At 38.3% G+C, this 15,000-nt stretch overlaps 1 protein-coding gene across 7 annotated transcripts in view; it reads left to right on the plus strand.

The window, feature by feature from the left end:
- LOC127415731 (1-phosphatidylinositol 4,5-bisphosphate phosphodiesterase beta-4-like) overlaps window positions 1-15,000 on the plus strand; it is a 90,125-nt gene that overhangs the window by 57,063 nt on the left and 18,062 nt on the right. For all 7 annotated transcript variants that reach the window (XM_051654587.1, XM_051654592.1, XM_051654588.1 and 4 more), the window contains 6 exons: window positions 1,540-1,690; window positions 3,975-4,059; window positions 4,319-4,443; window positions 9,151-9,202; window positions 9,837-9,939; window positions 13,635-13,799. In XM_051654587.1, coding sequence (XP_051510547.1) covers window positions 1,540-1,690; window positions 3,975-4,059; window positions 4,319-4,443; window positions 9,151-9,202; window positions 9,837-9,939; window positions 13,635-13,799 — 681 coding nt within the window. The remainder of the gene's footprint in view (window positions 1-1,539; window positions 1,691-3,974; window positions 4,060-4,318; window positions 4,444-9,150; window positions 9,203-9,836; window positions 9,940-13,634; window positions 13,800-15,000) is intronic.

Below are 15,000 nucleotides of genomic sequence, written 5' to 3' on the forward strand. Positions count from 1 at the left end.
GATTATTAAAGCACAAAAGCTGCTTCATCGGGAGCGAGTGATGTGTTCTGTGATGATACGCTGTTGTCAGAGCGGTTCAGATGCAGTGTGAAAGCAAAAGTGCTGCAGATTCACACAAAAATACAATTACAAACATTCGTAACTGTTAATATACACATCTAAAAACAGGACACAGTGTCACAGAAACGGAGATGACAGCATTTCAGCAAATTTGTAATGAGCAGTATTGCAAATACACACTGCACTTTCAATGTTCTGCCAAAACAAAAGCTCCAGGTGAAGGTTGAGTAAATACAGCAAAAATGTATTATTATTGTACAAAATAAATATTAGCTAGTAAGTAAGTGAGTGAACTTGTTCACAAAAGAAATTGTCATTCAGATATCTGTACATGTAGGTAAATGTTGCTTTTTTATTACTGTATTGATATGCTGGTGCATCTAAATGCAAATGATTAAATATCTATTTTTTTTTAATTATTTTATTTCATGCATTAAACATTTTTAATGCACTTGGCTAAATGCATAATTATTGAGATATATATTTAAGGGGCACTCAGTATTTTTCTTTCCCCCATAAAAAAGTTTTACTCCTAAATAAATGAATTGTAATTTGAAGTATATGTATAAAATCATGAGCACTCGCATTAGATGAGGACTCGCCTCATATCAGTGACCTTATAAAAGCTGTTTTATTCTACATGGGACAGGGGTGCCGTCATGGGGGCTGCCATTTTAGAATCACATGACCTGCTGAATATATACAATTCTAATACAGTAACTATCCGTCCTGTTATTGGACATTTTCACTCTTGGATTAAATTAATCAGGGCTGATTGTGAATAGTGAATTTTTTAATGGCATCTGTAACTGAAAAGTATTCATTTTGAATTATGCTGCATCCACACCACTAGGTGTCACTGTAAGTCCAAGATGACGCGAGCAGAAAAGTTCACCTTTAAATGTCGTCAATAAGCTGAACAATTTTGAGAGATCGTTTTTGTAGCCATTTCGCCCGGCCATACTCTCAACTGGATTTGCTTCACAACACAATTCCAACACTATTTATTGTACAGAAGTAAACAAACATGTATGTAATGTAGTGTGGGTGGTATTATTATCTCGTGTAGTTTTGTTGATGGTTTTTGAGGTTGAGTTCATGTGCATGTTTGTGTAATTTGACGAGCTTCTACAAAGTGACAGATGAATTTGTGCCATAATACTGTAGAGTTTGATTGACGCACGACCTTTGACATCAACTACAAAAGATATGGGAAGTGTTTAATCCTACCTTTCAAAAGTCGATAAAGTCTATTTGTTTCTCTTATCTATGAATGATTATATGGTTAGTTGCATTTAATTGTTTTTAGCATGTTGTTTTGATCCCATTTGTGTGGTGGTGACTCAGCAGTCCAGAAGCACTGATGGAGATACAAGCATCTTTAATCAATGAACCACCACTTCATTTACTTTAAAACCAATTATTCAATATAAATGTGTAGATATGAAGTATGTGATGATGTGAATGTTTGTTTCTCAGGGTGTAGAATCAGCAGAAGATGCAGACGCTGAGCAGCAGTTAATCGCCTCGTACAAGTATGAAGGAGCGACGACCAACATCCACCCGTATCTATCAGCGATGGTGAATTACGCTCAACCTGTCAAGTTCCAGAGCTTTGAAGTGGCAGAAGGTCCGTTTGCATCCTCATTATTACAGCAACATTTATGCATTTCATTAAAAGTCATTGATAAGTCCTCTTAACCCTCTTTTGGCCATTTTTAACCGGATTCCTTTATCTGAGTGGTACAAGACTTGCCGACTTCTCCTCCACTTGCCATCTGAACATACAAAAAACATTTGGGCATGATTCAGTGAGTTTGACAGACCATTGAAAATGAATGGGAAAGACCATAACACAGAGCAGTTTTTTTAAATCTGTCAAATGCAATCAATAAATCAGCCACAATGCTGAAAAAACACACACAGAAATTAAAGCGTATGACTGTAAAACATCTAGAGTGCAAAACACACACGCACACACACACACACAGAAATAAAGGCGTGTGGACTGTCTCCTAAGAGACATTAAAAGCTGTATATTGTGCAAACAATGGAAAAAGATCAATTTGCAAGGTACATGGCATCATAACCACACACTGCCACTGCATAAAGACTTCACATTCTTTACTGTTCTTACTGTTTATTATTGTTTACTGTTTGTTTTTTTATGCAGTTATTGTTGTTCATTATTGCTGTTCTCCTCACTGACTTGAAAGTTACTATAGATAGTTTGATAATGTCTAAATATACAGTATATCCAAATGCATGACTTGTGATAAAATTAGGTGACAACAAGCGATCAGACCACCGCCGCCACCTACTGGTTATTACTGTCACCACATGATTTTCAACTCATTTATATTTTGTTCACCAGATGGCAGCAATCTGCCTCCAATATATGTCACATTCTAACATTTTCTTAATGTTTCAACCTATAGAAGTGTAGGTTTTTATTGTAATAATGTTTAAAAAATGTGCTTATTTGCATATGCAACTTAATAGAAAAACTGAGAAATGTACTTGTAAATAAGATCAAAATAGCTTAAAATCCCAAAAGAAATGCATAATTGTATTGTTATTACTTCAGGGATATGAAAGGGTGTCATTACATCATCAAAAATAAAAATTTCCGTCAGAAATGAGCTGGAGGACCGATGGCAGGCCTCATTAATGAAGACCACTGGAGGGTTAAGTGTTTAAAGGAATTGTCAGGAATTGATTTTCAGTGATGAATAGTGGATGGTGATTTATAATTTATAAAATTATAAATATTATAAAAGTAGTCTGGATGACTTGTGTAATATATTTCAGTTCATCTGAAGTTACTGTTCTGTATGTGAATGTTTTGTATGAACAACAGACCCAAATGAAGCGGTTATTCCTTAAACATCATATATTGCACGTGTGGCGTAGGTTTGCCGTTTGTAGTTAATTTGAGAGCTGCAGCGGAGAGGAAGATTATCCGTGAATAAAAACCTTAATAATGGTGTGTTCCTTACAAAAACTATTGTTTATGATTTTATGATTAAATTCAAGTTTATGTAAAGTGATAGCTAGGGCTTATGATTATGAAATTCAACTGATGATTAATTGTCAAACACATAGTTGTGATTTACAGTGATTAATTGTGTTCAGTGTGTGTGCTTTATACACCTTAAGAAGTCAATTATTCATCTTTAGCTGCATCAGATAATAAAATAGGGATGTGTGATTTCCTTCAAAGCTTTAAAATCTTTGAATGACATGAAAAAACAATATTATAAATATCTTTAGTCTTGGTCCATTTTACTTTTAAACTGTTGTTTTTAGAACCCACACAACCTGAATAGACATTATATTATTATATTGTATCATATTTGTTGTAATATTATTAAAGTATATAACACTGTGCAATAGTAAAATATGTCTCTCTCCGCGTACACATGTTATTTGAATGCTCCACAAGCCCTTATTTCTCATGAAGAGATTCTGTGTGTATTTGAACATTCTTCATTCTCCACAGAAATACAGTAAGCAGACGTCATTAACACTGTGTGTATGAACCCACAACGATCAAGAACATTTGCTGTTACATGATCATTAAATTACAGTGAAACCGGAGCGCTTTGCATTCACTATCAAATCGTATATTTTTGAGGAAGTTTGGCATGAATGTCTGCAGGCGTGTGCATTAAACCGCACTTTAGAAGCGGTTACAGTTCACACGCTTTCCAGGAGCTGCTCGTGTGCTTATATTTGGACAGTAAAGTGTGATTGTAAGTTTAAGTGCACAGTAATATTTCATAATGGCGATAGGATGTGTAATGGTCATGTGGGCTGTTAGAAGTCACTGTTACAGTGATGTTAATGTAACTGTTTATTGTAATATGTCAATTTGTTTGATTATAATAATGTCACTATCTGTTTTATTTCAGAGAGAAACATTCATCACAACATGTCATCTTTTAATGAGTCTGTTGGTTTGGGTTATCTGAAGACAAACGCCATCGAATTTGTCAAGTATCCTTTAACACAACTGAACACAATTACACTCCACAACGACACTCAAACATTCACGTGAGCCTGTGATGATAGACATGTACTTCTAACATGAGGAAAGTCTTTTTTCAGCATTCACAATTAAACGAAAGTTACGTGCACACTTGAGTGTTTTAAATAAAGCGTTGTGTCCCGCGAGCTGTCGCTCTCCTCAGGGCCGCTTCTCCTGCTGTCGCCAGTTCAAAATAACGTTGTGTTTTCCTGAAGCGCACACGTGCAGCTACAACAAGCGGCAGATGAGCCGGATCTACCCTAAAGGCGGCCGCGTGGACTCCAGTAATTACATGCCACAGATCTTCTGGAACGCCGGATGCCAGATGGTGTCGCTAAACTTCCAGACTCCAGGTATCACTGAGAGCCACACATCAACACACACACATCACATGTTCAGAGCGCAGTCGAGCACATTAACACGGTACCGTGATATCTGTGTGTCATACAACACAAATGTCATGTCACAATCACACTGCAAAGAAATCAGGATTTGTGTCTTGTTTCCAGTAAAAACATCGTTAAAATTCAACAGGCACAAAGATGAAATTGTTACATTTCAGTGGAGCATCAACAGACCCTCCGTGTAGTAAAATGTGACTTACAATAGATGCAAAGAACTTAACTTTCATCCCATCAGCGTTTGTTTTATAAGAGCTTCTCGGACTCACTGTTGTGTGTTTGTTTGTAGTGTGTATAGAGAGTAATGTCCCCGCTGGACACATCGTGAGGATTCTGCCCTCTAACGAGTGTTCAGAACTCACACGGAGTTGAATAAAATGTCAAAATTGAATGTCAAAACTATGGTGGCCGTGAAGTGCAAAACAAGACAACAAATCAGAAAACACAACAGCAATTCAGTCGAAATGGAAAGGGTAGGTACCTTAACTTCTCACCTGATTGGCTGTGTGAATGAGACCTGCCCTGTGTCTCAATCAGCTCCCTATATCGTGAACAGATATTCAGGCACTGGTAAGGGTACTGATCCACTGAACACTGGGACACTGCTGTACCAGAAGAACAGACTGTTAAAGACACAATCACCGACATGTTAACGAGCTCACACTTTCAAGCGCAGCTGTTATTAATCAGCACCATTGCTGTATAAATGACACTATCTATGAAGGTAAGAGTTGTGATTAAAAATAAACTGCATGCACACAGAACGTTTTGTAAAGGTATAAATCAAGTTGCAAGCGTAAGAAAAAATATTAGCGATACTTTAATGCTTTGCATAAGTGTAAAACGTGTTGTGAATCTGTAATTGCATATTAACACAAAGTAAATGTGGTGTGTATTCTTCTTTTGTGCTTACACATTTTATGCACCTACACACAGCCAAAAACATTGCAAACCTGTAATCAGTGATATGCATGCAAAGAAAGGGTTTAAAGAACAGTAAAACGGATTGACCGCATAGAATCAGTCTGTATGTGTAAAATAAACGACTGCAGACGTGTAAATGACTGGTGTTTGTGGCATAAATATTTTCCTATAATAATCCGGTATACACTGTTCTGTCTTCCCTTTGTTGCACTCGCACTTTTGGCACGAATTTCTCCCTGAAAAGAGTTTTGCGAGGACGAGAGGGAAGGCGGGTCTACCTGCTCATTTACACATCGCAGATAATTTAGGCATTGTTCATTTTCCTTGAAGATATTCAAACGTATAGTGTTATTATAACAGATAAAAATATATAGAAGTGCATTTTAAACCTTTTAACAACTCAAATATTAAAACATCGTTTCACTTTCATGGTTATTATGAATGAAAGACATTACAAACAACATCTCTTTTTAAGAGAAAATAATGCTTGGACTTCATAGTTTTATACTTGTGCTCGTCATCTAACGATTTGAGAGACTTCAGAAGACACGACAACGTTTCCGGTAAGATAACATGGTGAGCAACGATGCTCCCTGGTTTTAATGGTGCATTGTGGGATTTTTTAGGAAGCGAGCGTTTCAGTGCACCGGAAGGATTTTGCGATTGAGACAGCCGTACAAATGGCGACTCACTGATCAGTGCCCTGATTACTGAACTGTGGAGCTGATTGAGACGCTCCCCTTGTCCTTTCCTCAGGACTGGTCCTCTGCCCTCTTGTGCGATTATTTCAAAATTCATTCAAATGCTCAATTACTGAAAATTGTGAGTGATTTGTCACTCAGTAAAACAGTGATGGGACACTTTATAACACAGACAGCAAAAGCAGTGAGCGGGAAAAGATAGTTTTAGGTACAATGTTCATCTACGGTGTGTAAGGGACCGTCTAAAAATTCCACAAACTGCGCTAAAACACCGGTGTCCAAGCGTTCATTCAGCTGACTTGCATATTCTAACATAACAAACACTTTATCATTCTAAAGGTTGCAGTAGACTGCTGGCGTGATGGATCACTTTCTACATTTGAAGCCAGCATGTCCAATTATGAGTACAGTGTTCAATTATTTTAGAAAACAAATTGCTTTTTTTTATTTATTTTTTTTACCAGTTTGGAATGCCCAATTCCCAATGCGCTCTGAGTCCTCGTGGTGGCGTAGTGACGCGCCTCAATCCGGGTGGCGGAGGACGAATCTCAGTTGCCTCCGAGTCTGAGACCGTCAATCCGCACATCTTATCACGTGGCTTGTCGAGCACGTTACCGTGGAGATGTAGTGCATGTGGATGCTTCACGCTATTCTCCACGGCATCCACGCACAACTCACCACGCGCCCCACCGAGAGCGAGAACCACATTATAGCGACCACGAGGAGGTTACCCCATGTGACTCTACCCTCCCTAGCAACCAGGCCAATTTGGTTGCTTAGGAGACCTGGCTGGAGTCACTCAGCACACCCTGGATTCGAACTAGCGACTTCAGGTGTGATAGTCAGCGTCAATACTCGTTGGGCTGCTCAGGCCTTATTTTAATATTGTAAAGGTTGTAGAAGGCTGCTATTAGATATGCTGATTTACTCTAGGGGAGATTGTCCCAGGATGTGGAATTATAAATATACAGGGTTAGGGTTAGAAACAATGTAAGTTAGTCATTCACACCACTGGCAGCCTGCTACATCCTTTGTAATATAAAAAATGACATCTTGATGAATTTTAGTGGTGTTTTTTCTAAAGATAATTGAACACTGTATCCATATAATTGGATATGCTTGGAAAATCTATCCATTGACAGCAACCAGAACCTTTATCATTTAGATTTGTAATTATTTTATTTTTTTTAAACAACAGTGTTTTTTTAAGTTAGAACATGTAAGTTGAATGAACGTTTGGATGCCACCAATATTTAAGACGGTCCCTTACACACTAGATGAACCATGAGAATCTGTGGTACACTAACCCTTTCCGTTTCCACTGAATTCCCGTTGTGTTTTTAGTTTTGTTGTTTTGTTTTGCACTTCACAGCCACCGTACAAATCGATACATGCCTTAATCGCGATTAAGAAAAAATGAATGCAATATACCTTTTAATTTAATCACATGCGTTAACATGTTAACACAGACAGCACTAGTTTTTATTTAATAAAAATACTTTTTTATTTTTTAAATATTAGTTTTAGGGATGGACTTGTGTAAGAAGTAGTGAAAAATGTAATAAAACTGAAATGTATGTTCTGGTAGTACTGTTAAACTTACAGAAATAGTTCATTTCTTTTTTTTAAGTGTTATAATTCTGCAAACAAATATACAGATTTAATATATTATTTATTGTATACAGAATGAATGCAGCTGATCACATGCTCACATCACTACTGAGATAAATGTATTTCCAATTACTGCCAACTAAGGAAATAAAATATCATGAAATAATGTGGCAAATTAAAACAAACAGGAAGAAAAACAAAGTTACCAAAAATGGTCCTCAATCTCAACGTGGACCATTTTGTATTTTATTTTAATTAGATAGTCAAGGCAAGATTTCTAGTTTGCATTTAGTTTTTCATCTAATAATCTGTATCCCATTTTATTTTAGTTAATGGAAATATTTGTGTTTTTCGTTGAAGATAATCTCACTTCATTCAGTGTTTTACATCAGTAATGTTACAGTCACTGTTTTTAGTTCTGTGTGATGAGATGTCCTAGTGTGTGACAGATGATGTGCATCAAAACTCTAAAATATCCACAGAACTGCGGGTCAAAATATAAAGTGTGACTGCGTTTATAAACCGCTTGGGAAAACATTCAGTTGCATTTCATGCGCCGCATACACTCACATAGTGTATTTATGAACAGATGCTGCTTGTTCCCGCCGGCGTGTGCTCTGAACATACGGATCCTGAGAGACACGAGTGTGTGTGTGTGTGTATGTCTGCGTGTGTGTGTGTATGTGTGTGAGTGTGTGTGTGTGTGAGCGTGAGGTTGAGTGTGAGTGTGTGTGTGTGTGTGTCTGTGTGTGTGAGTGTGTGTGTGTGAGCATGAGGTTGAGTGTGTGTGTGTGTCTGTGTGTGTGAGTGTGTGTCATTGAGGTGGAAGAACTCTCCGTTTTAACAGCAGAAGACACACACACACACTGCACACACTGCACACGCCTGCTGTCAAACTCTTCATATAAAGATATATTTAATATAACCTCTCACACTCTCCACACTACTGTCATAATGCCGTATAGTATTCTTTACAGTCAGCTGTATGCTCATTGATATCATTGGCACCACAGTTATATGTAAGGGATAATGTACAGTCTAGTCGGTACATAATCCCGCTTATTACACAGCTACTAACCAAATAAATAAATACATGCACATGAAATATTGATTTGAGTTGAAATTATTTTATCAGCTTACTTGTAGAGATCTCACAGTGATCCGAGCAGCAGGAAAGATGATTCACAATACCCGGATGAGCGGTCTGATACGTGGATGTGCGGTTGTTACTCAGAAATATCAGACCACTAGATGGCGCCACTGACCAATCAGAATCCAGTATTACAGAGAGCTGTTTAATAATACATTATAATGCTATGTAGAATTCATTTATAATGCATAATTTATTCAGATATCAAGAAGCGTTACTGAAAAAGGTGTCAGATTGTGCCGTTTACTCTGTTTTATTGTGTTTCTCTTTCAGATTTGGGCATGCAGCTGAATCAGGGAAAGTTCGAGTATAACGGCGCGTGTGGGTAAGTGTGTGTGCATGTGTGTGCACGCGGGTGGCACTTCTTGCAGCACCTCATCAATTAAAGCATGTCACATCACATTATCTGCATCCAGCGGCTGGCCGTTGTACACACATTAACGCAAATGAATGCGTGCTGAATTCTGGCCCTCATGATGAGATTCTCCAGTGAAAATCTGGCTGGAGGGAAGAAACACTCGTTCAGGATTACTGTCCCACCAGCGTCAATATCACACAGTCTTAATGTTTCTGAAGAACACCACGGATTATTACTGACAGTGTGTGGGGGGGTGGGGGGGGCTTTTGTAATGGAAGGAGCTCGGATCATTAATCTTCTTTTGAGCAATTAATCAGAAAAATAATTAATATATGCCCTGCAGTCATTACAGTGTGTGCTGCAGTGAATCCTTCACCTGAATACATGCTCACATTGAGTTTACATCAGTTTACTTTATAGATACTGATGGAATCTGCAGATTTATGTTGATTTTGGGGGGAAATCTGCAGAATGTACTTTATTAAAATATGGTAGAATGTGTTAAAGGAGCCGAGTGTTTTCTGATTGGTCATTTCTGCTGCAGTCAGATGTGTTTTTTCTGTAGACTGTGCAGTAATTCATGCAATTTTCTCTCCTGCAGGTATCTTCTGAAGCCAGATTTCATGCGGCGTGCCGATCGGATGTTTGATCCTTTCTCAGAGACGCCGGTGGATGGAGTGATCGCCGCCACCTGCAGCGTACAGGTCAGTTACACTCCTCACAACCCTGAGCTCATTAACATAAGACTGCCCACATTTACATATTACCATCTGTTCAGTAACTTGTTCAAATGACCTCCGGATGCTTTATAGTCTCAGAGCAGGAATTAACCATCATATCACAAAACAGCATAATCAGGTCATGCAGTGCCATCTAGAAATCAACTGTGAAGTACTACAGGAAACACAGAAAAGACAACAATGTTCATCAGCCCCATATTACTGAATCTGAAACACCCATAAGGCTTGTAAGGAAAGAATGGTTAGACATTCAGCTGTTTTGTACAGAGGCTTGAGAGAAACCTGCATCATTGGCTCTCCAGCAAGATGATTTGAATTGTAATGTGATAAACATCATCTAAAATTGCTGCGCTGCTCATCACACACCCGTTAGAGGGCGCTGCTCGATCACACATCGCTGACTGAAGCTCTGAATGAAGAATCAAGTTTTATAAAACAGTCTTTTGCGGTTTAGTAATCGTGCAATGCCACATCATGATTTCATCTTATTTCAATCACTCGTGCAGCCTTAATAGATACCGTACTGATGTCTCAGATGTCAAAGTCTACAGGATTAGATTGTTTTGTTATTAACAATTTTTATTGATTCCAATCATAAAATAAATAAACATAACATAAAATACACAATCAAATTATATACATTAAGCCCCCCACCCGATACAAACACGCATTACAGTGGTCAAAAATAATTTGAACATAAAAATAAAAAAAAAACATTAAAAAAAGTATACTTTCAAAAAACAATAAGAATGCACATACACATTAAAACTACAAATCCCTCTCCAATACCCCTCCCTGAGAACCCTTTAAAAAAGCCAAATATCTACACCACTTCCTGTTAAACAAAACCCATTTTCCCAGCCTTCTATAAATTACCTCCTCGCATGCCACCACCTCGCCCATCTCTTTGCACCACTCCTGAAATGAGGGTGCTCCAGCCAACTTCCATCCCCTGAGAATGATCCGTCTGCCAATCATAACTCTGGCTAGGACCCAACTTTTTAAATGTCTATCCCCTATACTAATGACCGCCCCATCGCCTAGAATACAGAGTCTGGGGCAAAATGAAATTTGAGTGTCCAATACATCACACATAAAACTCTGAACCTTCAACCAAAACTCCTGGATCTTAACACACCACCAAGAAATATGGGTTGTGTCTCCATCTTCTGATTGGCATTGCCAGCAGGTGGGTGTGTCTTTAAGATCAAGCCTATACAATCTAGAGGGGGTCCAACAGAATCTATGTAAAATCTTAAATTGCATAAGGTGCACCCTTGCATCTCTAGATACAGACTTGACATTTTTTAGAATCCTAGCCCACACTCCCTCCTCCAATACCAAGTTTAAATCTTTCTCCCATAATCTCTTGAGAGAATTTGAAGCTCCGTCCCCCAGACTCTGAATTAGCAGGGAGTAATACACTAATGCCTCATGACCTTTTCCAAAAGCAGTAATCACCACTCTCAGAGTATCTGCCGCTTTAGGGGTGTGTGTGCTACTCCCAAAAACAATACAGAGCAGGTGGTGCAGCTGTAAATACCTATAAAACTGAGATCTGGGAATCCCAAAATGTTGAACCAAATTTTCAAAAGATCTCAACACTCCACTCTCATATATAGGTCACCGAGTGTAGTAATCCCCCTCACAATCCACTCTGACCAGCAGAAAGGGGACTTATTAACACATAACTTAGGGTTCAGCCATATGCTTGAGGCAACATTTAAATAAATGTCCGAATTAAACACTCTGGACACTTTTGTCCATACCGAGTGAAAATGCGAGATAATGGGGTGTCGCTTAACTTCTCCGGTTAGTTTGATAGAAAGGCTTTGCAATGGCAAAATAGGGGCAAGAACTTCCTGTTCAATACAAAACCAGGGAAAGGCTCTCTCAGGTGGAAGAGACCAATGAGCCAAATGTCTGAGACCGAATGCATAATAATAAAACAAAATCTTGGGTAGGCCTAGCCCACCTTTGTCAATCGGCCTATGTAACTTATTAAAATATAATCTAGGATGCTTATCATTCCAAATGAAGGACTTCGCTATGCTATCAAATTGCTTGAAATAAGAGAGAGGGACATCTACAGGGAGAGATTGTAGCAGGTAGTTCAATTTTGGAATACAATTCATTTTAATAACATTAATCTTCCCAATCATAGATAAATGTAATGAAGCCCACCTGTCCACATTGCTCAAAAACCTTTTTATTAAGTGGTCAAAATTAACTCTAACTAAATCAAACAAATTTGTTGGGAATAAAATGCCCAAATACTTAATGCCCTGTTTGGGCCACTGGAAGGCACCCGGCTGGAAAGCTGTTACTGGGCAGTACGCTGTCAGAGCCAAAGCTTCGGATTTAGACCAATTAACTCTGTATCCTGAGAACTTAGAAAAGGAATGAATAATTCTGTGGAGACAAGGCATAGATCTAGTGGGGTCGGAGACGAATAATAAAATATCATCTGCGTAAAGCAAAAGCTTATGCGCCACACCTCCCACCACCACCTCTGGAAATTAATCTTCCCTTCTTATCGTGACTGCTAATGGTTCCAAGGCAAGACAGAACAATAATGGGGAAAGAGGGCAACCCTGCCGGGTGCCCCTATCCAGAGTAAAATAATCTGAAATTAATCCATTTGTTTGTACCGCTGCTACAGGGTTTCTATAAAGTAACTTGATCCATCCAATAAAAGTATTCCCGAATCCGTACATTTCCAAAATCTAATTAAGATAATCCCATTCTACCACATCAAACGCCTTTTCGGCGTCAAGTGAGATGGCAGCGACCGGAGTCTGATCATTCGCCACTGACCACATGATATTGATGAAACGCCTAATGTTAGAAGAAAAGCTGTGGCCCCGAATATACCCCACCTGATCTATATGTATAAGAGATTTTGATTTCTTTGAAGGATTTTGAATTCTTTGACATATTGTCATCTAGAACAGTTAAGGATCAGGGTGTTTCGAATCTCACCAGTTTACGACATAAAAAGTGCGCAGAGCTCGCCGCTCACATGTCCAAACCTCGCATGGCGTCACGTGACTCGACCGATTAGAGCGTTTTGGATGGTTTTCCCTCATCATGTAAATGGCACTTTTACAACTGTTTTTTGTTCATTAAAGTGAAAATAACAAAGAATAAAAATAAATATTAAATGTTCTGAAGGGGGCCGTCTCCTCTACATTCTGTGGCTATTATTATTTCTGTATTGAGTATTTCCATTTGTTCAAAAAACTGTGATATTATCGCTCTACTTTATCTCTGTGTCTGATTTAGAACGGGCAGAACTCTAGATCTAACAACCCGTAGATAAAGTTATTAACCGTTATTTTTATTCTTCCAGTCAAAATTTGCTCTGTAAAAATCCCTGATAACTTTAACCGATGCTGGCAAGTGACCATTGGTATAAGCTTGATAATCCACGACTAGATGTGCGTTAAACGATTTGAATGCACTCTGCTTTGCGTTGGGTGGTTCTACGGCTCCACATCGTGCATTAAAATCATTTAACGCACACCTCACCATGGATTATCCCTTACTTATTAAATTAGTAACAGTTGGAGTCCAGATTTTCTGTCTGATTGTGATTGATGTGTGTTGAGTTATATGGGCTGTTCCTGGATCAGTTTCACGTCTGTGTTGTTTCTCAGGTGTTCTCAGGTCAGTTTTTATCAGATAAGAAGATCGGCACGTATGTGGAGGTGGACATGTATGGTCTTCCCACAGACACCATCAGGAAAGAGTTCAGGACACGTATGGTGATGAATAACGGACTGAATCCATATTACAACGAGGAGCCGTTCGTCTTCAGGAAGGTCTGAGAGTTTCACTCATATTCATACAAACATGATTCATTTACTCACAAACAGGGTCATTCGATTGTAAAAAATGCCACTAGTTTGTTTCAATGGAATAATTAAAAACAATCCATAAAGACATTCTTTTTAATTGACCAAAAACACTTTAAAAATATCATAAAAGTATTATTATAATTACAGAATTATTAGTATTACAGAAGTAAAATGTGTTGTGAATGTCATTTTAATGTCTTTATATAACAGATTTATTAAACTCTCTAGCGCCACCATCAGCTTAGAGTTTGACTTCTGTTCTTCTTTAATTTAAAGCATTCATTTAGCAATGTTTTGTATATATTTTCAATTATCAGATTAATTAGCATCAGTTTGTATCATTACTCTGTGTGTTATATTACCCTGATATTAATTAAGAAGATCACAGATGTGATGGTGTTTCTGATCCAGATGCTGATGGAGTGACTGTAAATTTGGCATCGTTCTCTCTTCTGACTGCTGTAGTTCATCTCTCCATTTTTTTCTCTTTTGGAAAGTCGTGGAAACACAAAAGTAGATTTTTTTCTTTTGCTGTTGCAGCAAGTGTGAACACAATAATAATACTTATGGTGGTCTCTCATTCATCACTAAAGAAGTTTACCTGTTCTAGTTTACTGCAGCGTTGCAATCCCAGAGATGTGATGAGTCCATTACTTTTTATTACCTCTCGATGATCTTCACAGACGACTGTATCTTTGCAGTGTTCTGTCACTCACAGTGTGCTTAGACCCATCCTCTGAATGTTGCCTGCAGCTGTATTGAGATATTAAAGCTCTGTTTTTCTCCCATCAGCCCCTGTGAGCTTTAAGAATGAGTGTCTTTACACACCAAACACTGATGAGCGACATTAACAAAGACTGTTTAAAGAGAGACAGACAGAGAGAGTGAGACAGGAGTGTGTAGTTGTGATGCTGATGCTGCAGGATTCACACAACACAATCCATAAATCATCCACCACTGCAGTGCTGCCCAACACACACACACACACACACACACACACACGTGACACACACTCTCTCCCACACACACACACTTTTCTACAAATAGTCATGAGCGTCTCACACACACACGATAGGTCCAAGATTAACTCTCGCTAACTCTGCACGTAACGGCAGGAAATAAATCATTTTAATCCAAAATGAATCATTTTTTCCAATAATAACCA

This window comes from Myxocyprinus asiaticus, chromosome 25, assembly GCF_019703515.2.
Source record: "Myxocyprinus asiaticus isolate MX2 ecotype Aquarium Trade chromosome 25, UBuf_Myxa_2, whole genome shotgun sequence".
NCBI lineage: Eukaryota > Metazoa > Chordata > Actinopteri > Cypriniformes > Catostomidae > Myxocyprinus > Myxocyprinus asiaticus.